The sequence below is a fragment of the Heptranchias perlo genome, chromosome 19 (genome assembly GCF_035084215.1).
Source record: "Heptranchias perlo isolate sHepPer1 chromosome 19, sHepPer1.hap1, whole genome shotgun sequence".
NCBI classification, from domain to species: Eukaryota; Metazoa; Chordata; class Chondrichthyes; order Hexanchiformes; family Hexanchidae; genus Heptranchias; species Heptranchias perlo.
This window is the reverse complement of record NC_090343.1, coordinates 28,154,098-28,179,554: the sequence shown is the minus strand read 5'-3', so window position 1 is coordinate 28,179,554 and position 25,457 is coordinate 28,154,098. Positions and strand designations below refer to the sequence as shown.

Genomic DNA, 25,457 nt, shown 5'->3' with positions numbered 1-25,457 from the left:
TCAAAAAACTCTAATAAATTTGTCAAACACGATTTCCCTTTCATAAAACCATGTTGACTTTGCCTAATCATATTCTGATTTTCTAAGTGCCCTGTTACCACTTCCTTAATAATGGATTCCAGCATTTTCCCAACGACCGATGTCAGGCTAACAGGCCTGTAGTTCCCTGTTTTCTCTCTCCCTCCCTGCTTGAATAGCGGGGTAACATTTGCTACCTTCCATTCCACTGGGACCGTTCCAGAATCTAGAGAATTTTGGAAGATGTTAACCAATGCATCCGCTATCTCTACAGCCACCTTTTTTAGAACCCTCGGATGTAGGCCATCAGGTCCAGGGGATTTGTCGGCTTTTAGTCCCATTAGTTTGTCCAGTACTTCTTCTCTAGTGATATTAATTATTTTAAGTTCCTCACTCTCATTTACCCCTTGGTTCCCCATTATTTTTGGTATGCTTTTTGTGTCTTCTACTGTGAAGACAGATACAAAATATTTGTTTAACGCATCTGCCATTTCCTGATTCCGCATTATAATTTCTCCTGTCTCAGCCTCTAAGAGACCAACATTTACCTTGGCTACTCTATTCATGAAGCTGACCAGAATGTATGAAGGTTTATCGGTCCCATCTATTTTTCAAACCTTTCTGCTCCATAAATTTCTGTTTCTCAGAACTTGGTGTTGCCCCCTCTCTGCATACACTCAGGGAAGGCTGACTTGAGATACTTCTGTTGGTGGACTAGTGTACTTCAAAAAGATACTTTCTTTTATGATGTGCTCTATTCTTTTGCAGAAAGTAAATGGGGTTCTGGAAAGCCCTACTGGCACAGGAAAAACGCTTTGTCTTTTGTGCGCTTCCCTGGCCTGGAGACAGCATTTCAGAGACAGTATTTCAGCAAACAAAATAGCCCAACAGTTGAATGGGAACGAGCTTTTTGATGGCAGGCCTCTGTCTTCATGGGGAAGTGCATCTGTAGATGCTGATTCAGGTAAGATCAGATTTCATCTTATTTTCTTTTTCCCATCAGTTGTTTTCCTTCCTGACAGCGGTGATTCACGCTGGGGTTCAATTATACAAACACTGGCACCCCTCTGGTTTCTTACTCGACTGACTGAGTGTTGGCAATTATGTGACAATGGGATGCATCACAAGTGAGCCTGATCTGTCCTAACTTGATGTCCACAAATGTGCACTTTTCAATAGGAGGTATGGGGTAGAGCTGCGGATTGGAATCCTGACTAATTTTTTTCCTTCCTAGCCCTGATGCATTGACACAAGTTGCAATGCTGCCATCGCTGCCTCTGCTTTAATCTTGTTTTAGAGCAATCCAGGAACATTCCTGTAATATGTTATTAAAACCCCCACCTAGATGAGCTCATTGAATAAACGTACCACATTGTGTGATTTTTAATCGGAAAGAGTTGGCATTACCATCGCTCACAGTTCTTAAAGGCAATCCTGATGCAGCGTCTGAGCAGGAGCCTTGAAGTAGAGTCCGGAGTTATTTTTGTACCGTTTGCTGTTGGGGTTTTGAGAACTGATGCGTTTTGTGTGTGAATCGTGAGCATTAATAATAATGAGTGTCGCCAAAGCCGCTGTCTCTGAGCTTGAAAAGAAAAAAGTCGACAGAGGTTCCTGGTTCAGATCGCCTAAGCATGCACACATGCCAGGTGGGTTCAACTCTCTATGATTGAATAGCCCGCTGACACTTGGTGTCCAGCGTGTGCACAAAGGACGGTTATTTAGATGAGGTACCAGAGGGTCACAGCTGCCTGTAGAACTCTTCCTCAGGATGTGTTAACACCTTCAGAGATAAAAGGTGAGGATAGAATTTTTTTTTTTAAAAGGTTGCATATTTTGATCTTAACAAAATCCAGAACTGATTTATTAAAGTTCTGGGGGAAAAATCCAAAATGAAATATAACTGGATTTAAATACCCTGCATTGGAATTTTTTTTAAAGTGTGTGACATCCCTCCATTGTATGCGCAGATGTCACGAGACCACGGACCCTTCCTTCAGCTGGTTAACTTTGCAAGCCTCTGATGGCTTTAAATGACTTTCCTTCCTTGTTGAATGGAAGACGCTAGCAGAGGCAAGGCATAACCCCAAACTGAAGTAGCTGAGATTAGGTGTTCAGTAGAGTGGAGGAATTAAACCTGCATCATGCTATTCAGTAATGCTGTGCGTTGTTGTTCAAAGTGCTGTGCCACTATGTTATATATATTAGAACTTTAAATAATGTTTATTATGTTCATGATCAACTTTGTTATGGCTAAAGTTATGATCTGCAAAAGAGATTTTAAGATATATTGAGTGAATCACTTTTTTAAAAAAAAATTATCACTAAGTTTAAATGTCTAGTTTATAAGTTAACAAAATCGTCTGACCAAAGATTTCAACAAACCTTTGATTAAACCACATGCTTTGGTTACAGCTAAAGTAAATGGGTCATTCGAAACAATATATTCAGGCATTGTAGCATGGAATTTAAAAAAAACAATATGGTCTGGAAATTGTTTCTAGATGTAATGCGAATTTAGATGTTAGATTATTAAATGTGATGCATTTTAGGTAATATGTGGAAATTGTTTTGATGGAGAGATTATATGTGCATATGTCTTGTAACTTTCTGTACATTTAGTTTTGCCTCTGTCTTTGAAAGAATTCCAATCTCTTGAATATATTTTGTACATTGTGTCGCTATCTAAGTATCTCATCCCAATTTGGAATGGCATTGTGCAAAGTATCCTGCTTAGTTTCAGAGAAGGTAGAAAAAAACAATTGAATTATTAACTATCCATGAATTTTGAAGATTGTCTGCAGATAACGTGATATCCACCCCTGTTAAAATTTCCCCCATTTTGGCACAGTTTCAGTTATTATATACTTGCCGCATAAATGCGTCCGATATCAAGTGGCACTGATACTGTGCCAAGCCAAGCTTTTAAGCCAAGTAAGCGAACCCTTACGACTCCAATAGATTTTCTCAACACCTATATTGGAACTGCAGCTAACAGCCCCTTTGTTTTCAGACTTGTAGGGAAGGCACAATCTTGTGTTGTGTAACTGCCGTGCTCATATTATAGTGATTTTCATGAATAGAAAGGGAGAAAAAAAACACGACTAACCTGGCTGCCTCGTGTCATGTCAGTACTGTCCTGTCATGTTTGTAACATTTTAGTGGTTCTTGCCTTTTTTATTCGTTCATGGGATGTGGGCGTCACTGGCGAGGCCAGCATTTATTGCCTATCTCTAATTGCCTTTGAGAAGGTGGTGGTGAGACACCTTCTTGAACCGCTGCAGTCCGTGTGGTGAAGGTTCTTCCACAGTGCTATTAGGAAGGGAGTTCCAGGATTTTGACCTAGCGACGATGAAGGAATGGCGATATATTTCCAAGTCGGGTTGGTGTGTGACTTGGAGGGGAACATGCAGGTGGTGTTGTTCTCATGTGCCTGCTGCCCTTGTCCTTCTAGGTGGTAGAGGTCGCAGGTTTGGGAGGTGCTGTCGACTAAGTCTTGGTGAGTTGCTGCAGTGCACCCTGTGGATGGTACACACTGCAGCCACAGTGGCGAAGGGAGTGAATGTTTAGGGTGGTGGATGGGGTGCCAATCAAGCGGACTGCCTTGTCCTGGATGTTATTGAGCTTTTTGTGTTGTTGGAGCTGCACTCATCCAGGCAAGTGGAGAGTATTCCATCACACTCCTGACTTGTGCCTTGTAGATGATGGAAAGGCTTTGGGGAGTCAGGAGGTGAGTCATTTGCCGCAGAATACCCAGCCTCTGACCTGCTCTTGTAGCCACAGTATTTATGTGGCTGGTCCAGTTGAGTTTCTGGTCCATGGTGACCTCCAGGATGTAGATGGTGGGGGATTCGGCGATGGTAATGCCGTTGAATGTCAAGGGGAGGTGGTTAGACTCTCTCTTGTTGGAGATGGTCATTGCCTGGCACTTGTCTGGCGTGAATGTTACTTGCCACTTATCAGCCCAAGCCTGGATGTTGTCCAGGTCTTGCTGCATGTGGGCACGGACTGCTTCATTATCTGAGTGGTTGCGAATGGAACTGAACACTGTGCAATCATCAGCGAACATCCCCATTTCTGACCTTATGATGGGGGGAAAGTCATTGATGAAGCAGCTGAAGATGGTTGGGCCTAGGACATTGCCCTGAGGAACTCCTGCAGCAATGTCCTGGGGCTGAGATGATTGGCCGCCAACAACCACTACCATCTTCCTTTGTGCTAGGTATGACTCCAGCCACTGGAGATTTTTCCCCCTGATTCCCATTGACTTCAATTTTACTAGGGCTTGTTGGTGCCACACTCGGTCAAATGCTGTCTTGATGTCAAGGGCAGTCACTGTCACTCTCACCTCACCTCTGGAATTCAGCTCTTTTGTCCATGTTTGGACCTAGGCTGTAATGAGGTCTGGAGCCGAGTGGTCCTGGCGGAACCCAAACTGAGCATTGGTGAGCAAGTGCCGCTTGATAGCACTGTCGACGACACCTTCCATCACTTTGCTGATGATGGAGAGTAGACTCATGGGGCGGTAATTGGCCGGATTGGATTTGTCCTGCTTTTTGTGGACAGGATGTACCTGGGGAATTTTCCACATTGTCGGGTAGATGCCAGTGTTGCAGCTGTACTGGAACAGTTTGGCTAGAGGCGCAGCTAGTTCTGGAGCACAAGTTTTCAGCACTACAGCTGGGATGTTGTCGGGGCCCATAGCCTTTGCTGTATCCAGTGCACTCAGGTTTCTTGATATCACGTGGAGTGAATCGAATTGACTTAAGACTGGCTTCTGTGATGGTGGGGATATCGGGAGGAGGCCGAGATGGATCATCCACTCGGCACTTCTGGCTGAAGATGATTGCAAACGCTTCAGCCTTGTCTTTTGCACTCACGTGCTGGACTCCGCCATCTTTGCGGATGGGGATGTTTACAGAGCCTCCTCCTCCCGTTAGTTGTTTAATTGTCCACCACCATTCACGACTGGATGTGGCTGGACTTTGATCTGATCCGTTGGTTGTGGAATTGCTTAGCTCTGTCTATAGCATGTTGCTTCCGCTGTTCAGCATGTGTGTAATCCTGAGTTGTAGCTTCACCAGGTTGGTACCTTATTTTTAGGTACGCCTGGTGCTGCTCCTGGCATGCTCTTCTACACTCCTCATTGAACCAGGGTTGATCCCCTAGCTTGTTGGTAATGGTAGAGTGAGGAATATGCCGGGCCATGAGGTTACAGATTGTGCTGGAATACAGTTCTGCTGCTGCTGATGGCCCACAGAAGTTCATGGATGCCCAGTTTTGAGCTGCTAGATCTGTTCTGAATCTATCCCATTTAGCACGGTGGTAGTGCCACACAACATGTTGGATGGTGTCCTCAGTGTGAAGACGGGACTTCGTCTCCACGAGGACTGTGCGGTGGTCACTCCTACCAATACTGTCATGGACAGATGCATCTGTGACAGGTAGATTGGTGAGGACGAGGTCAAGTAGGTTTTTCCCTCATTGGTTCACTCACCACCTGCCGCAGGCCCAGTCTGGCAGCTGTGTCCTTCAGGACTCGGCCAGTTCGGTCAGTAGTGGTGCTACCGAGCCACTCTTGGTGATGGACATTGAGGTCCCCCATCCAGAGTATATTCTGTGCCCTTGCTAATCTCAGTGCTTCCTCCAAGTGATACTCAACATGGAGGAGGACTGATTGATCAGCTGAGGGAGGATGGTAAGTGGTAATCAGCAGGAGGTTTCCTTGCCCATGTTTGACCCAATGCAGTGAGATTTTATGGGGTCTGGAGTCAATGTTGAGGACTCCCAGGGCCACTCCCTCCAGACTGTATATCACTGTACCGCCACCTCTGGTGGGTCTGTCCTGCTGGTGGGACAGGACATACCCAGGGATGGTGATGGAAGAGTCTGGGACGTTGGCTGAAAGGTATGATTCTGTGAATATGGCCATGTCGGGCTGTTGCTTGACTAGTCTGTGGGACAGCTCTCCCAATTTTGGCACAATTCGCCAGATGTTAATGAGGAGGATTTTGCAGGGTCGACTGGGCTTGGTTTGCCTTTGTCGTGTCCGGTGCCGGTGGTCCCTCCGGTTTTATTCTTATGACTTTTTTTTAGCGAGATTGTACAACTGAGTGGCTTGCTAGGCCATTTCAGAGGGCAGTTAAGAATCAACCACATTGCTGTGGGTCTGGAGTCACATATAGGCCAGACCAGGTAAGGACGGTAGGTTCCCTTCCCTAAAGGACTTACTGATATTTAAACCTCAATGTAATTTTGCATTTTTACGTGCCTCATTTTTACTTTTCAATGATATGTTATTATTTAAATTTCTCCACTCAGCAAGTTACAGTGATATTCCAAAGATCATTTATGCCTCAAGGACTCATTCGCAACTCGCTCAGGTTATTAATGAGCTAAGGAGCACATCGTACAGGTGAGGTACCTCTTTTGTGGCAGCTCAATTAATCTTCTCTATCGATTTTTTTTTTTTGAACTTCAGTGGCAAGACAGGGAAAAATTACTGGCTAGTTTTTTTTTAGCAAACACACTTGAGTGTGTTTAAAAAAAAACCCGAGACTTCTCTGTCCTTGCAAACTACCGCCCCATCTCCAACTTCTCTTTCCTCTCTAGTCCTTGAACGTGTTCTCGCCTCCCAAATCCATGCCCATCTTTCCCACAACTTCACGTTTGAATCCCTCCAATCAGGTTTCCGCCTCAGCCACAGTACTGAAACGGCCTTTAGCAAAGTCACAAATGACATCCTATGTGACTGTGACCATGGTAAACTATCCCTCCTCATCCTTCTCGACCTGACTGCAGTCTTTGACATGGTTGACCACACCATCCTCCTCCAACACCTCTCCTCCGTCGTCCAGCAGGGTGGGACTGCACTCTCCTGGTTCCATTCTCATCTATCCAGTCGTAGCCAGACAATCACCTGCAATGGCTTCTCTTCCCGCTCCCACACCGTTACCTCGAGTCCCCCAAGGATCTATCCTTGGCCCCCTCCTATTTCTCATCTACATGCTGCCCCTCGCCGACATCATCCGAAAACACAATGTCAGGTTCCACAGGTACGCTGATGAAACCCAGCTCTACCTCACCACCACCTCTCTCGACCTCTGCACTGTTTCTCATTTAGCACACTGCTTGTCCGACATCCAGTGCTGGAGGAGCAAAAATTTCCTCCAACTAAGTATTGGGAAGACCGAAGCCATTGTCGTTGGTCCCCTCTACAAACTCCATTCCTTAGCCACCGACTCCATCCCTCTCCCTGGCTACTGTCTGAGGCTGAACCAGACCGTTCACAACCTTGTTGTCCTATTTGACTGAGATGTGCTTCCATCCACATATCCGCTCCATCGCCAAGCCTGCCTACTTCTACCTCCGTAACGTCGCCCGTCTCTGCCCCTGCCTCAGCTCATCTGCTGCTGAATCCCTCATCCATGCCTATGTTACCTCGACTATTCCAATGCTCTCCTGGCTGGCCTCCCATCTTTCACTCTCCATAAACTTGAGCTCATCCAGAATTCTGCTGCCTGTATCTTAACTCTCACCAAGTCCCGTTCTCCCATCATCCCTGTGCTCGCTGACCTGCATTGGCTCCTGGTCCGGGAATGCCTTGATTTTTAAAATTCTCATCCCTGTTTTCAAATTTCTCCATGGCCTTGCCCCTCCCTATCTCTGTAACCTCCTCCAGCCCTACAACCCTCCGAGATCACTGTGCTCCTCCAGTTCTTGCCTCTTGCGCATCCCTGATTTTAATCGTTCCACCATTGGTGGCCGTGTCTTCAGCTGCCTAGGCCCTAAACTCTGGAATTCCCTCCCTAAACTTCTCGGCCTCTCTACCTCTTTCTCCTCCTTAAGGTGCTCCTTAAAACCTACCTCTTTCACCTGTCCTAATATTTCCTTATGTGGCTCAGTATCAAATTTTGTTTGACATTCCTGTGAAGCGCCTTGGGATGTTATACTACGTTAAAGGTGCTACATAAATGCAAGTTGTTGCTGTGTAAACAATATTTGCACTGTTAATAATTGTTATTTAATTGACAATTGCAACAGTTTTTTTACATAGCATCTTTATCTGCACTATAGAAATTGTAATTGTGAACTTTCAAAACCTTGCCTTGTCAAAATACCCTTCATTTAAATGTTTGTACTTTTTTATTGAAAACTAACTGGGAATTTTCTGTAACTGAAAATTCAATGATCTGATGTTCTGAACTTTTTGTTTGACCTTAGAAATAATATGCATTCCAAAGGATCAATGTAAACTGGTAGCAGATTATGTTGTAGCATTCAATTTCTATTGCACGAGGCTACTGTGAACTATTCTGCATCTGACAGTTTAAGGGCAGGCAAAGGTTAATCATTTTTAAAAAAATACTTTTTTTAAAGAAAGTGGGGCCCTCCTGAGCGTACAAGACTGACAAGTTTCCAGTTGCATTGCAGTTGATGCTATTAGTCATCAAAAGAATTACCTTTAATTGGTTGCTTCTTTCCTCTCCTTGGTTTTCATGTTGCAATTTGTGTCATAGGTTAAGGTGATGTTGGATGACATCTGGCACTGTGTGGGCGATTGAACCTGTATTTCTTCACCTTGCAGTACTTCACATTCACACTCTGCAACTTATGTTCTTGTTTATAGTATTCAGAATTATAGTTTATAAACGTTTGCAGATACTGTGCGGTGGAAAATACAGACTCAGTAGTTACAATTAATGGTGAAATCGTTGCAATGACACTTCTTATTTCACTCACTTTAACCGTGTAGACCGAAGATGTGTGTTCTTGGGTCGAGAGAGCAGCTCTGTATCCATCCTGAAGTAATGAAACAGGAAAGCAATCATGTAAAGGTAAAAAAGCATCTACAAGAGTCCTTTACTTTTTTTTCCGATATTACTTAATTTGTCACATTTTTCTGACTTGTGTTTAAATTATTTCTCTCATGTCATCTTCCCTAGTTATGGTCCTTGCTTTGCATTTTTGTTCTCCTTCTGCTTTTACCTTGCAAATAGCAAGGAGGAACCAACTGATTTGTGATAAAACATTAGAACATCAAAATTAGGAGAGATGAGAAAAAAGATAAAATCATTTTAAAAGCATTATTTTAAAAAGTTTGAATAAATCAATTTGTTAAAGTGTGTTGGTGTGAATCAGAAATAATTGAAGATAATTGCCAAAATCTACCAGAATGCAAAATTGATCGGTGATTATTGCATAGTAGACTCATGACTAAGGTCAGAGCATGTGGAGTTGGGGGACAAGTAGCAGAATGGATGGCAAGCTGGCTACAAAACGGAAAACAGAGAGTAAGGGTTAAAGGTAGTTACTCAGACTGGCAAAAGGTGGGAAGTGGTGTTCCACAAGGATCGATGCTGGGACCACTGTTGTTCACCATTTACATAAATGATTTGGACTCGGGAATCAGAAGTACAATTTGAAAATTTGCAGATGATGTCGAATTGGGTGGTTTAGTTAATAACAAGGAGGACTGTGATCAAATACAGGAAGATATTAATAAACTTGCAGAATGGGCGTGTAATTGGAAAATGAATTTCAATATAAGTGTGAGGTATTACATTTTGGTAGGAAGAAAAAGGAGGCCACATACTACTTGGATAATAGACTAAATGGGGTAGAGGAGCAGATGGATCTGGGGGGTACAGATACACAAATCGCTAAAAGTAGCGACGCAGGTTAATAAGTCCATTTTAAAAAAAGCAAACCAAGCACTGGTTCATTTCTAGAGGGATAGAATTGAAAAGCAAAGAAGTTATGTTGAACTTGTATAGCACCTTGGTTAGACCACACTTTGAGTACTGTGCAAAGTTCTGGTCACCATATTATAAAAAGGATATAGAGGCAGAGGAGAAGATGCAAAGAAAATTTACTACGGTGATACCAGAACTGAGAGGTTATACCTATCAGGAAAGATTGAGCGGACTGGGACTCTTTTCTCTGGAAAAGAGAAGACTGAGGGGTGACCTGATAGAGAGGTCTTTAAAATTATGGAAGTGTTTGATAGGGTAGACGTAGAGAAGATGTTTCCACTTGTGGGGGAGACCAGAACTAGGGGCCATAAATATAAGATAGTCACTAATAAATCCAATAGGGAATTTATGAGCAACTTCTTTACCCAGAGAGTGGTTGGAATGTGGAACTCGCTACCACGAGTAGTTGAGGCAACTAGCATAGATGTATTTAAGGGGAAACTAGATAAACACACGAGGGAGAAAAGAATAGAAGGATATGCTGATAGGGTTAGATGAAGTAGGGAGGGAGGAGGCTCATGTGGAGCATAAACACGGCATGGACTTGTTGGGCCAAATGGCCAGTTTCTGTACTGTACATTCTATGTCATTATACTACGTAAAATGTAAAGTATTTTCCTGTGTAGTGAATGTTGACTGTATAACATTCTTTAAAGCCACCTGACTAATTGTAATAGCAACAATCCCATAAGCTTCATGAAATTCTTATTGAAAAAGTACAGGGATCATAAATTACAGGAGCAGTGTTTATAAATGTGTAGGTATGCTATGTCATACACAAAATATTCTGTTTTGACTTTTGTAAATTGTTATTGTAAAAATTGGGCAAAATCTCATTAGGATTTGAGGGCTAATGTCCTTGTTCTCTGGAGAGTACTATCCTTGTGTTGTGTGTAGTGTAGCTTTTTATATAGAGTTGCATGAATTGCCACTGCAAACATCTTTGGAAACTGACTACATTTCCTAGCTGTTAATCTTCAGTGTGCGTCTTTTATTGTAACCTAGCATTTGTCCTTTATAACTAATTCTGTTGGTCACCATGAATTTTTAAATATTATAAACTAAAATTTAGATTATTTTTTGTGTTTATCGAAATGTGTGTTATTGGTGTTGAGGAAGGGAACACTTTTCCATTCTTGGTACATACTGTCAGAAACAAGTATTTTCAAGTCAGGTTTGAAATAAAACTCCCTCTACTCTGCCCCAACAGTGTGTTGTAACCTCTATTTGAGAAGAGCATTCCCTATTGCACAGTGCAGCATTTGTTTCCTACACTGCCCATCCTTATAGCTTCTTAGTAAGATTTTTGGTTCAAGAATAATTTTGTATTGTGCAGCTGTGTCCATTAAGAGCTGGCAATGCCCATACCCATTTCATGCAGGTGCCTTAAGTCAGCAGAGAAAAGAGACTCGTTCAATCAGACTGGGTGAATTCATGCCCCGATTCAAAAGATGCAAAAGTAGTGTGCTGATTTGATGTGCTACTAAGTCCTGATAAACTGGATTCTTTTACCCTCCGTCTGGTTCAGCAATCACTGAGTCGAATACACCTACAGAGTTAAACGGAAGCTTTATTCTGCGTGCAGGACTTGGTCTTATTGCCTTGACAGTGACTCCCACCAGAGTCTGTCAAGTCCAACAGAACAAGCAATCTAACATTCAGTGCGTTGCATAGTTATACCATTACGGCGAGAGCATTAGCTTAACTGACAGTTCCCAAGAGCCAATCACAAGTGGGACACGTATACATACATTTCACAATCCTGCCTTAGTTACAAAGCGCGGGCTAAGTTACAGAAAACGACTAAAGGCTGTATCCTTATCTCTATCCCACAGAATGTTCCTTCAGCGTGACTCCCTCCCTAATTCCAAAGCTGGTTAATCACAGGGCTGAAGTCAGAATCAAGGCTACATGGCCTCTCAAGAACTGTATTCTCATTATATTATAAGCCATCAATACCCTTATCTGTATGGGGGAGGTGGGGGGAGGCCAGACAGTACCAAGCATCTGGACAGCCAACTTAATTATCAACGTACTAAGGACAATTGTGTCTTTCTGTGAGTGTGTGTGAAATTGTAGCTACCCTATGTATGGGTGTCAAGGAGTTAACATTGGTCAAATACCCATCATGCTGTTCTCTTTTTATGGTCAAGTAACTGTTCACGTATTTCTACATTAATGTGGCCTTTATGGTTTTCCACAGTCCTACAGATAGACTTTTTAACCTCTTGTTACTAGTAGGTGTGACTTTATTTTAGCAAACCTAATTTCAAAAAATTGTGTTCTGCAAAACAGTTTTGTACAATATGAGGCCCTCAAGAAGAATCAGGTTCACATTTTTTCCTTCATTCAGCCTGCCGTTTGTTTTCCTAATATCAGAATTAGTCTACTTGTGCTTCCGCAGAGAAAACCCAAGAGTGAATACCAGCCAGAACTGGGATTCAAATTTGAGTTTCCCATTGTGGAGTCTAACACAGTTAGTTGTAGCTAATGGGTTTTCTCTGTTCGCATTCTATTTAAAATTGCTGATACATTAAAAGGCATGGATTACTTGATGGTTCAGTGAGTATTTGATTTATACTGACCGGGAAGTTTCCAGATTTGTACCCTGCTGTGTGCTAATTTAGTTGCTTTTAGCCAGGACAGCTGTTGGGGTATTATAACTGACCTCTGTACCCCTGGGTTAGAACTAAAAGCATGGAAATTTAATGGAATTTTCAAATGTTTCTGTAGAAAAGAAATTGCTAATTCCCATAGCTCAAGAAAAGGATAGTATAGTATTTTCATGCACAGAATATATTAACTTGAGACTTGTTTTATTTTTCAGGTCCACATGTGTCGAGCAAAAACATCCACACGCACTTGCCACTTCTATAACAATGTTGAGGGTAAGAGCTGAATACATGACTTCTAATAGTGAGATTGTACAGTCTGCATTCTCTATCATTAAAAACTGCTCATAGCTGGTTTAACCCTCAGAGCTGCCACCTCAGGCCAAGTCTGGAGCAGCAACCTCAGCTGCTGTTCAACTTTGAGCTGAGCTTCATTTCCTATATTGATTCTGTTACTGGGATCGATTTCTTCAACTCCATAACATTGACAACTTTGCCCCATCTCTCTCCCATCGACTAGCTGCTGAAATCCAAGTCCATGCTTTTATGACCCAGAGGCTTAATTTCTTTAGTGCTTACTCTCCTAGCTGACCTATTTGTCTCCACACTCTATAAATTACAGCTCATCTTCATGTCCTAACCTGCCCACAATCCTGCACTCACATCATCCCTGTCCTTGCAAATCCCAACAGACTCCCTGTGCTACAACGAATTGGCTTCCTCACTTTCAAATCCCTTCGTAGCCTTCCTCCACTCTCTTCAGCCATACCCTCCTGCATACACGCTCCGTTACTCCCGTACCCCACTGCCTCTGTGACTGCTCATTCAGCTATTGCGCTCCTGCCCTCTGGAACATCCTTTCTAGAGTCCTCTGCATTGCTATCTCCCTCCTTCCCTGCCTTCAGAGTTCTTATCTTTGTCTGTTTCTTTCCACCTCTGACATTTCCATTTTTCCTTCTTTCCTTTCTGCTCAGTGATCACCATGTTATCTCTGCCTTTTTATAAGCTGCTTTCAGAGATCTTGCTTTATATGAGGAGTGATATAGAAGTGTGAATTGTTGAATAACTATATTTGTTGACAAACACATAGCAAAAGCCTGTATGCCAAATTACCCTCATGTCTTTCCTTAAAATTGGTAGGATAAATGAACTTGAAGCTTTGTCCATAACAGTATTACCAGAGAAGGCTGCAAGACAATTAGACATAATTACATGGCTTCCAGTGATAAGTTATAGGCTGCCCTTTGCTATTGGTAGATAAAACTACAGGTTTTCATCATTAATTCAATCAATATGTGACCCTGCCAGTCGTGGTCACCTAAAATTTGATTTGCCTTGCAATTTGTACAGTTTAATTTGAAAATTGCCACAGGCAATTAGTTGAGATTCTGTTTTAATTAGTTTCCTTTCCCAAAGGGTTCATGGAATAGTACAATTTTGTTAATCCTTCCTCTAATACAGAATTACATAAAATTACATAAAATGTACAGCACCAAAACAGGCCATTCGGTTCAACAGGTCCATTGCTGTGTTTACGCCCCACACCAGCCTCCTCCCTCCCTACTTCATCTACTCCTATTAGCATAACCTATTCCTTTCTCCCTCATGTATTTATCTAGGTTCCTCTTAAATGCATCTATGCTAGTCGCCTCAACTACACTTTGTGGTAGTGAGTTCCACATTCCAACCACTCTCTGAGTAAAGAAGTTTCTCCTGAATTTCCTGTTGGGTTTATTATTGATCTTATATTTATGCCTCCTAGTTCTGGTCTTCCTCTCGAGTGGAAACATCTCCTCCACGTTCACCCAATCAAACCCATTCATAATCTCCGGTCAATCCTCAGTCTTCTCTTTTCTAGGGAAAAGAGCCCCAGCCTGTTCAATTTTTCCTGATGGGTATAACCTCTCGTTTCTGGTATCATCCTAGTAAATATGTTTTGCACTTTCTCCATTGCCTCTATATCCTTTTTATAATATGGAGACCAGAACTGTTCACAGTACTCCCAAGTGTAGTCTAACCAAGTTTCTATACAAGTTTAACATAACTTCTCTGCTTTTCAATTCTATCCATCTAGCAACGAACTCCAGTGCTTGGTTTGTATTTTTACGGCCTTATTAAACTGTCACTACTTTGTGATTTGTGTATCTGTACGCCCAGATCCCTCTGCTCCTCTACCCCATTTAGACTCTTATTATGCAAGCAATATGTGGCCCCCTTATTCTTCCTACCAAAATGTCATACCTCGCACTTATCTATATTAAAATTCATTTGCCAATTAAACGCCCATTCTGCGAGTGTATTAATGTCTTCCTGTATTTTGTCGCAGTCCTCCTCGATATTAACTATACGCCCCAATTCAATGTCGTCCCCAAATTTTGAAATTGTACTTCCAATTCCCGAGTCCAAATTATTTGTAAGTGGTGAACGACAGTGGTCCCAGTACCTATCCTTGTGGAACACCACTTCCCACCTTTTGCCAGTCTGAGTAACTTCCTGCTCTCTGTTTTGTAGCCAGCTTGCTATCCATTCTACTACTTATCCCCTGACTCCACATGTTCTGACCTTAGTCATGAGTCTACTATGCGGTACCTTATTGACGACCTTTTGAAATTCCAAATATATTACATCTACTACATTACCCTTGTCCACCCTTTCTGTTACTTCTTCAAAGAATTCAATAAGGTTGGTCAAGCATGACCTTCCCTTTTGAAATCCGTGCTGACTATTCTTTATATTTTCGGTTTCTAGATGTTTTTGTATTACATCTTTGAGTAAGGATTCCATTATCTTTCCTACCATCAATGTTGAGCTAATTGGTCTATAGTTCCCTTGATTGTTTCTATCTCCCTTTTTAAACATAGGAATCGCATTAGCTGTCCGCCAGTCCTCTGGCACTATTCCCTTTTCTAATGAATTTTTATATATATATGTAATAGTGCCTCTGCTATCTCTTCCCTAACTTTTTTAATATGCACGGATTCTATCCATCCCAACTTTATCCTCGCTAAGTTTGATGAGTTTTATCAATTATCTCCCCCCTTTCTACTTTAAATGTCATTATATCTTTTTTGATATCGTCTTTTAATATCATGCCCACCTTGTTAGTCTCCCTGGTAAATACTGAGGCAAAGTCATTTTTTAATATTTCTGCCATTTCGCTTTCATTACCTGTGAGTTTATCATGTGTACCCTGAGTGATCCTATTCCTATCCTGATTTTTCTTTTGTTATTTATGTGTCTGTAGAATACTTTACTATTTCTTTTTATATTCCTTTATAATTTAATTTTGTAGTTTCTCTATGCTGTCCTAATAGTTTTTTTTAAACTTTCCTAACCTTTCCGTATTCCCTTTTGTCATCCTCTCCTTTATTGTCTATTACTTGGTGTAAAAGCAAGAGATATTTATTTTGATTTCTTTAAACCTTGAAGCCATAGTCTTCTTGCTTTCAAGCCTTTTGATCAATTTAAAAAAAAAATCAGAAGAAGTCCTGACTCTATATTTAGCAGAAGATTTTTAGATGAACAGCATCACTGCTGCATAATAGATGCAGCTGATTATGTAATATGTTCTCAGTAGCATTTTCCATACTTTTGTTTTGTGAATATTGTTCAGTGAGAAAACCGACTCAAGGAATCTTTTCAATAATTCAAATGTAAATGCAGCTCAAGAATTAGAAAGTGCTACACATCTTAAAGCCTTTGAGATGTATAAGATTTTTATTGCAGCAGTGAACTTTTCCACACAACGTTTTGCTGTTGTACAAAAATAGAAAATGTTGAGAACACTCAGCAGATCAGGAGAGAACAGGCTAGTTAATGTTTTGGGTGTGGAATTTCCTTTAAAACTGAAAAATGAGAGGCAGACAGGTGCATTAATATAACCAGAACAAGGAGAGTGGAAAATATGTACATTTAAGAAAAAACCCTGAGAGGAATGATGTCTCAGATCATCTCAGTCAAGTAATGAACAAAAGCATTAAAGAAACTAATGAACAGCATGTAAAAAGGAACAGGAAAAGGGGTAGGGGAGGAAAACACACACACGTGTGCATACACGAGAAATGGAATGGCCTGTAAAATACTTGATTCTTGAGCTGCATTTTCATTTGAATTACTGAGAAGTTTCCTTGAGTCGGTTTTCTCACTGAATAATATTCACAAAACAAAAGTAGTATGGAAAATGCTACTAAGAACATATTAAATAATCAGCTGCATCTGTTCATCTGAAAATCTTCTGCTAAATAGGACTTATTCTGATTTTTAAAAAAAACTGATTAAAAGGCTTGAAAGCAAGAAGACACTATGGCTTCAAGGTTTAAAGAAGTCAAAATAAATATTTCCTGCTTTTACACTAAGTACATAGACAACAAAGGAGGATGACAAAAATGAGTACGAAAATGTTAGGAAAGAAGTTTAAAAAAAACACTTAGGAAGGCAAAGAGAAACTACAAAATTAAATTATCAAGGAAAACAGGAGCTATTTAACTGGCGGATGCGATAACATGAGACAATAGGAGGCACACTGAGAGAAATGAAGTGAAACACAGAGTGTGTGTGAATAGCTGAGGTGGTGGAGTGTAAGGCAGATAGAAATGGAAGCATGAAAAAGCTGGCAAAACAGAGCAGGTTTCAGCTACGCAGGTGCCTCAGAGAATAAAAATGCACACTACAGCTTTCGAAATATCCTCCTTTTTCCTCAGCCAAGGGCCTGTCCCATTTTCCATGATCCTGATCTCAGCAGCCCCCCCCCCACCACATACATAGATACATAGAAAATAGGAGCAAGAGTAGGCTGTGGACCAAGTGCTGGAAAGTGGGATTAGGCTGGATAGCTCTTTTTTGCCGGCACGGACACGATGGGCCAAATGGCCTCCTTCTGTGCCGTAACTTTCTATGATTCTGTTCCACAGGCATCCATATTTGGCAAACTATCTGCCATTTCCAATACCTCCAATATGATCCCACCACTATACGCATCCCCTTTGTACTTTTTGAAGGGACTGGTCCCTTAGTGTCACTGGTTCACTCTTCATCCACCCCTACCACCTATTCTCCTTTCCCTGTTAGCTTTTCATGCAAGCGCAGGAGATGCAGCACCTGCCCATTCATCTCCTCCCACACCACTGTCCAGGGCCCCAAACACTCCTGGGTGAGAGAGCAATTTACACTCTCCAGCCTAGTATACTACATTTTCTGCTCATGGTGTGGTGCCTGTACATTGGCGTGAGCAAGCACAGATGTGGTGACCCCTCTGCCGGATACCTACCTTACATCTACAAGGACGACCACAAGCTCTTTGTCACTTGCCACTTTAATTAGCTGTTCTGCTGTTATTCTGGCCTCACTGTCTTTGGCCTTCTAGTGAAGCTTAATGCAAGCTTAAGGAACTGCACCATATCATTCTGATAAGTCCAGAGGTTGGCAGAATTCTTAATATTGACTTTGATAACTTCAGACCTTAACTATCGCTCCCACTTTCTCTCCAGCAGGAAGTGCTGATGATGTGGGATGGATATACTGGTGTTTCCCAGAAGGTGGGAGGGAATGGGTTGGTGCTTGGGATGAGGACCGTCCGTCAAAACTCTGTGCTGGCAGGACAGTCTGGAACCTTGGTGTCAACATACTTTTATCTTCTCCCAGGCTCCTGGGCCTCTGGAGCCTGCTCCACTTTGCCAGTTTTTTGTGTTTCCATTTTTACCTGCCTTATCTCCCGTTGTCTCAGCTATTCACATGTTCTCTGTGTCTCATGGATGTCTTGAATTTCTTTGATTTCTCTCATTATGTATTCAATTGTCTCATACTAATATCACCTGCCATTTAACCATCTCTTTTTCACAAACAAGTGGTCATTCTGTGTGCGTGCGTGCGTCCGTCCGTCCCTTTGTTCTGTTCCTCTAATATCCTCTTTGTTTCTTTAGTGTTATAACGCTTTTGTATTTACTTGACTGAGAAGACCCGTGGAACCACTCATGATTCCTTTCTGGGTTTTTCATTTCTATAAAAAAAATAACATTTTTGCCTCACCATGTTCTGATATTAATATGCCTGTCCTTTTTATTTTTTGGTTTTGAAGACGGGTATATACCTGAAACTTTAAGTTGTCTGTTCTTTCCTGCTGAGTGTTTCTGGCATTTTGTTTTTGTGTCAGATTTCCAGCTTCTGCAGTTTTTTGCTTTTTGTTTATTATGCTGCTGTATTTCATGAATGGTTTGAGTATTAAGAACATAGGAACAGGACTAGGCCATTCAGCCCCTCAAGCCCATTTTGCCATTCAGTTAAATCATGGCTGATCTGCAGCTGAAATGAATTTAACCGCCTTTGATTCATATCCCTTGATACCCTTACCTAATAAAAATCTATCGATCTCAGTCTTGAAAATTTCAATTGTCCCAGCATCTACAATCTTTTGGGGGAGGGAATTACAGATTTCCACTACCCTTTGTGTGAAAAAGTGCCTTCTGATTTCACTCCTAAATGGTCAAGCTCTAATTTTAAGATTGTGCCTCCTTGTACTGGATTCTCCCACCGGGGGAAATAGTTTCTCTGTATCCTGTCGAATCCTTTTATCATTTTAAACATCTCAATTAGATTACTCCTCAACCTTCTAAACTAATATAAAGTAAGTTTATGCAACTGTAATCCTTTAAACCCTAGTATCATTCTGGTGAATCTGTGCTATATGCCCTCTAAGGCCAATATATCCTTCCCGAGTTGCAGTGCCCTAAACTGAACGCAGTATTCCAGATGGGGTCTGACCAAAACTCTGTACAACTGAAGCATAACTTCCTCCCCTTTGTATTCTAGCTGCCGTAAGATAAAATTGAGTATTAAAATGAGGGGGTAGCTGGCAAAGGAAGTTTTATTGAATCTACAAAGTTTGATATTTTTACTAAACTATCTGAAAAATTTTTGCACTTGATTGCATAGATCTAATTGACTAATTGAAAATTGAGGGGGTAAATTGTGCTGAAATATTGCACATTCAGTGAACAGGTCAAGCTCAAAGAAAGTAGTTAAACCCTATGGCCAGAAAATTAAATTAAAACTTCATATTTAAATATCTCAATTTATAAATTAAAGTAAATCATCTAAACATAGTTAACCTCTTAGGTTATGTTGTAAATATAAAGTTCCATCGTTTTGTCTTCCATTTGTATCTAGTTTATGTAATTCCACTCATATTAGAACAGGTGAGCTGGAATTTCTGTAACTTGTGCATCTCTACACTTACGCTATATCATTTTGTACCTCATCGTCTGCTTTTTCAAAATAAGGGGGGAAAATCCTCAATTCAATTTGTTTATCTCAAGGTATAAAGACTTAGTTTAGTAACTACCGTTTAGTAACTACAGTTTTAGCCTACCGTTTGTTAAACCACAATAATGGACCAGAATTTGCTGTAGCAGGGCATCTGGCGGCATCTGCCGTTAGTTAGACCTGCCTTTGCACCCTTCAGTTCAAAACATTTTTGCCCACAAAGTTGCTGAAAGTGCGAATTGATAACATTGTGGTGAGGGAATCAGGGTATCCGGGACCTGAGTGAATACGACAAGCAATGAGATTTAAGGATTGGGAAATAAACACAGTAAGGACTGAGAAGGAGGGAGAATTAACGAGGTTGATTCATGGTCATTAACACTTAACATGTCATTAAAAGGGTACTTGTGCTTGTAATGTCAAGACTTTCTGTGGCGAGTTTAATGGGCAAAAAATGGGGCAAGGGGGAGATGTCATTTTCGCAAAGCTAATGGCGGACCAGCGCACCTCGGACAGCAACTTTTGGATATTCACATTTAAACATGCATCTGTTCTTCACCAGAAGTTGCTGTACCTTTTACCATAAGTAACGGTGAGTGCTATTAGCTTTGCAGTTATTCTGACAACGAATTCTGGCCCAGTATGATTTGTGTAATGTGCATCTCCCTTCTGGATTTCTCAGACTGTATCTGTTATTTCAGAAAAGAGCACTGAAAAAGAAATTACAGAGTCCATTCTTGATGTAGAAGATCTTGTTAAAAATGGCAACAAACACAGGTATAGTTTGTAAATGGCAACAAATGTTTTTAAAATGTTCCTTTTCAAAAGAGTTTCTCTGAATACTGGATTGCAGAGTATGTTAGCACAGGGTCCTTTCACTTCTGGAGAACGGGTGGGTAGATGAGGCAAAACAGCACTCCTTTTTATCGGCTGTCCTTATAAAGCAATCCTGTCTAATGTGTCCATCACTTGAAAGTATCACATATGAAAAGTGTATGTCACACGTGCACCTGATTAATTCAAATATATTCATAAAACAGCAACAGTTCACAAGTGAACAGCTACCAATGATTATGAAGCATCTTAAGATTGTAAAACATGGAAAAAAAAGCTGGAATTGTGTTCTTCCCAACAACATGCTGGAATTGTGTTCTTGGCAGCTATTTGGGATTGATCAGGTCAAGAAGATTTTTTTTGAGTACATCTTAATTAGGATATAAGATTGCTTTTTAAGTAGCCGAATCAAACCATTTACTAATGTGGTTTGCACATTTTCAGAAAATTATTTTTGTTTATTGCTGGCTTTACTTCACATTGCATTATATAGATTGATGAATATTTGTGACCTGTTTCTCCTTGCTATCCCCCCACCCAAAAAGGCATTTTGAGACAAGCAACAAATTATTTTATTCTTAGCCAATAAACACTTACATTTAGCATCTATTCTTGGATTCCTGTTTAACTTAAATTTAGTTTAAAGGGATTTTGAATTTTGGTTAACTGGAAGGAAATGCAGAGGCTTTTAGCATCTTTTTCACATCTTATAATGGTGTTAACAAATAATTACAGGTAGCTTTGGACAAATTAAATAGCTTATAACAGCAAGAGGAACAACTTACCATTTATCTAACACTCTTAGCATTGGAAAAACGTCACACAGCGCTTTCCAGATCAGATAAATGAAAATTGGTTGGGAAGGAGGGGAATAGGTAGAATGGATTTAAGAAGCATAGCTGCAGGGAATAATGTTTAGCATGCTTTAGGAAAGGAACTAAATTAATTCCTCAATGTTTTAAATACAGTATGGTGAAGGGTAATTAGTGCCATGTTTGACTGAAATCTGTTATTTGCATTTTCCTTGAAATCTTAATCAAATAACAAGATGTTCATATGTTGCTTGTAAGGAGAAAATGTTGCTTGTAAGAGGAGAATGGCTTTATAAATGTTGTTGTTGACCCATTGCAGTATGGGGAACCATCCACTATAATATCAGTCACTTACAGTACTAGTGTGCCATAAAAGTACAAGGGTTATAAATTTCCACTGAAAGAAGATGTTGATGTTGGAATATTTTAACTTTGTTCTAAGGATGTAACTGACACTCACCAACACTTGTACAAATGTTGAGGGTGGCTGAAGTAATTGGTCATGTTTTTAATGCTTGGACATGGTGTGCGAAAATGTAAATGATTTAAAATAAATTTGAGGAAAGCCCCCAAAATATTCTCAGTTGTCAGAACATTAAGATGTCAAGCCTGAAAGTATAGTGTGTGGACCTTTTAATAGCCTGTAATCAATAATTGCCAGAAGTGAAGGTTATCAGAATGATGGACATAATTCTAAACTCCAATATAAGAAAGCACTTGATCCTCAGGCAAATTTGAGTGTCATATTACCAAATTAGTAAACCTCCAGAATACAGTTTCAAGAAAAAAACTGAGTCAGCCACTGTAATGTATTCTGACAGGTATGTGTTTCTAGAACCAGAAAAGTGACGAGTACACAGGGTGTGTCAGCATTTTGACTCCTTACGGCTATTTATAAACGTGTTTGACAGTAAGTGTCAAATACATTCCTTCATTAATTTGAATTTCTTCATTGAACAGTGCTCTTTCTTATCTTTGTGTGTTTTGAACAGGGTTTGTCCTTATTATTTGTCTCGAGCGCTGAAGCAGAATGCTGAAATAATCTTCATGCCATACAACTATTTACTTGATCCAAAGGTAATGAAGAGCATTTCCTTTACTATCAGCAGGTTAACTCTTGTCATTTGTCATGGGTTACCATGGTAGGATGTATTGATACATTAGAAGCTCATAGATTCTGAATTATAGCAGCAGAACACGATATGTTTCAGTGAACTGTCCAAAAGTGTCTCATCTAGAGTGTTCAGTCCAAAAGCCTTATTAATGTTTAAACTGCCAACAGGTCCAGAGAAATTACTTTCTCTCTGTGCCAGACAGTTAAGCTTCCAACTCGCATGTTATAATGCTTAAACAGATACTGATATTAAACCAATACAATTTACTCAAATGTCAAAATTTAGCTTTTGTTACTGTTTTTATTAACTGTGAAATATAAAAATAAACACCTAAAGCACACTACATAATAAAGCATTTTAATTTTGTTCATCAGCATCCATTTTACCTTAATTTACTCTATCTCTCTTACCCCCCACCACCCTCATGTTGTATTACTTTAACTTGAAGGAAAAAAGAATTGCATTTGCATAGTGCCTTTCACATCCTCAGAACATTCCAAAGCACTTCACAGCCAATTAAGTACTTTTGAAATATAATCACTGTTGTAATGTAGGCACATGTATTTCAACTTTAATTTTTGCTTTTTCTGTCTAATAACTCAATCTGTCTATTTAACCCTTTTATGGCTTTAAAACTTTCTTCTTCTGCTTTCTATAGCTTATTTTGGAGGTGGGAGTAAGTTCCAAAAAAAATTGAGTTTTCAGAGGCTATAAATTGCAAATAAATGGCAGTTTTGCAGCCAGTTTTGAGATCTAAGTGTTGAGATTGCCCTGGTACAAGCAGTTAAATCTTTGACATGTAAAATTGCATCAAATCAGGAAGGGGCTGAATTCTTGTTGGAAATCCCAGGAGCCTGATGATGCCCAGTTGAGTAAACCCATCTGTGGTGTTGTAAGGTGTAAGGTTCAAAGTTCACTGGGAGGCCCATGGCCCACCTTCCTTAAAAAGTTTGGTAAGTCCACTGTCTAGTTAACCCTTCGTCTGTGTTAGTTAAATTTCTTGTCTTTCACGCAAACATTAAAACAAGATAGCAATTCAATTTGATAATTGTAAGTTTTTGTAGCTAGCTTGTTGTGTATCACAGTTAGTTATTAAGTTGTTTATTTAAGATAGCTACTTATTTTTCTATTTAGTTGACTACATTTTTTTCCTAGAGTCGCAGAGCTCACAATATAGACCTACGTGGCACTATAGTTATTTTTGATGAAGCGCACAATGTGGTAAGTATTTTTTGTGGCAGTACAATTGTTTTGTAGGGGTATTAGCCCTTAAACGAAAGCATTTCTCAATATTTGTAATTTTAAAATGGTTATATGTATATAAATTTAAGTTTCATGTTAAATATAGTGATTTGAAATCGATCAGTCTTATCAGAACTGTAAAAGTGCACTGAAGAGTTGTGTATTGTCAGTAGTTTCTAAAATCAAATTCAAGATGGGTAGTGAACTAGGGGCTCTTACATTTATAAGGAAAGAACTCTACTTTTCATTCCATGAATAGCTGGCTAATAAACATATTTTTTCACTAAAGTTATTTCCCCCTCCCCTTCCAGATTTTATCCTTTAGCCTTTTATTCTTTAAAGCTTCTGGTATCTCACTTGGATGTATGATTGTTTCTATGTGAGCCTGGTCAGCATGTAAAATGATTTGATTATAGAAGCCTATAGCTGGCCCAGATTCTGTCCTTGCCTGCAATATTTTGAGCATTAGTTGCTGGAGAACAAATCAAGAGTAGGAAACCATTATTACTTTATTCCTATTCCTCTTGGTGCATGGATGCTGGGAATAGTTGTCCTGCTTCATTGCTGTCTTGGCTAGGATCAGCTAACGGCACAGAATAGGAACCATACCTGAGATTTTCCTGGTTACTATAGTTCAGTGCCACACTAAGTGCCATTTACCCGCTAAACTATCGGGGCAAGTTATGGGGATTTGGTAGTTTTAAAATTTTGACTGATGGTAATTCATGGATCATGTGTAGGCTTACATAATACCAAGTTAAAATTTTATGTCCACCTATATGTTTAATTTCCTGCCAGTCTTCAGGGTACATTATATTTTCATAGGCAGGGTACTCAGATATCCCGGCAAACTTCTTTGAATTTTTATTGAACTGCCTTCTGTCTCAACAGTCTAATAGTTGTTCCCATTATGAACTTTACCCTGTGTGACCTGGAAGCACTATCTTTTGTGTGGAGACCTAATGCCAGTAATTTGCTTAATAGATGGGGTGGGGTGGGATACTGTACTCGTGAATTTAGTGAGTATGTCTAAATCTACAGAGCTATAAATTCTTGGTCTGGGAACAAAATAATATGAACAAATTAAAATCGGCTATTTGTTTTCATTCATAGCATTCTGAATGCTGTGAAATCTGGTATGCAAATAACATGTTCATGTATTTTACTGTTCTCAAAATATAGGACATGACATAAACATCATATATTATGGTAAATTGGGAGAGGAGTAGCTTTCAAATTTATTTTATCTTTATAAATATTACCATAGAGTACTTTAAAATGAAGTTACATTTTTACACTTTAAAAACTTTTGTAAGCATCACATCTACTACAACAACTTGCATTTGTATATTGCCTTGCTTCACCGAGGTGTAATCAGACAAAAATGGAATTATTAGGAGGGGTGACCAAAAGCTTGGTCAAAGAGGTGGGTTTTAAGGAGGAGAGGCGGAGGGGTTTAAGAGGGGAATTCCAGAGCTTTGGGCCTAAATGGCAGAAGGCATGGCGGCCAATTGTAAGGCAAACTTAAGGACAATGCTTGAGGTCAGAGTTGGATGACCGGAGAATTCTGGGAAGGTTGTAGGATTGGAGGAGGTTACAGATATGGGGAGGGGCAAAGCCAGGAAGAGAATTAAGTACAAGGATGATAATTTTAAATTGGAGGCAGTGAGGGTCTGGGAGCCAATGTAGGACAGCAAGGATAGGAGTGATGGGTGAGCGGGATGGTGTGGGTTAGGATAGGGACAGCAGAGTTTTGGATGAGCTGAAGTTTACAGAGCATGGTGGATGGATGGCCAGCTAGGAGAGCATTGAAAT

At 40.3% G+C, this 25,457-nt stretch overlaps 1 protein-coding gene across 6 annotated transcripts in view; it reads left to right on the top strand.

Annotated features, from left to right (window-relative positions):
• rtel1 (regulator of telomere elongation helicase 1) overlaps positions 1-25,457 on the top strand; it is a 110,538-nt gene that overhangs the window by 10,157 nt on the left and 74,924 nt on the right. For all 6 annotated transcript variants that reach the window (XM_068000560.1, XM_068000562.1, XM_068000558.1 and 3 more), the window contains exons 3-9: positions 787-982; positions 6,337-6,430; positions 8,771-8,852; positions 12,598-12,658; positions 20,341-20,416; positions 22,278-22,362; positions 23,556-23,621. In XM_068000560.1, coding sequence (XP_067856661.1) covers positions 787-982; positions 6,337-6,430; positions 8,771-8,852; positions 12,598-12,658; positions 20,341-20,416; positions 22,278-22,362; positions 23,556-23,621 — 660 coding nt within the window. The remainder of the gene's footprint in view (positions 1-786; positions 983-6,336; positions 6,431-8,770; positions 8,853-12,597; positions 12,659-20,340; positions 20,417-22,277; positions 22,363-23,555; positions 23,622-25,457) is intronic.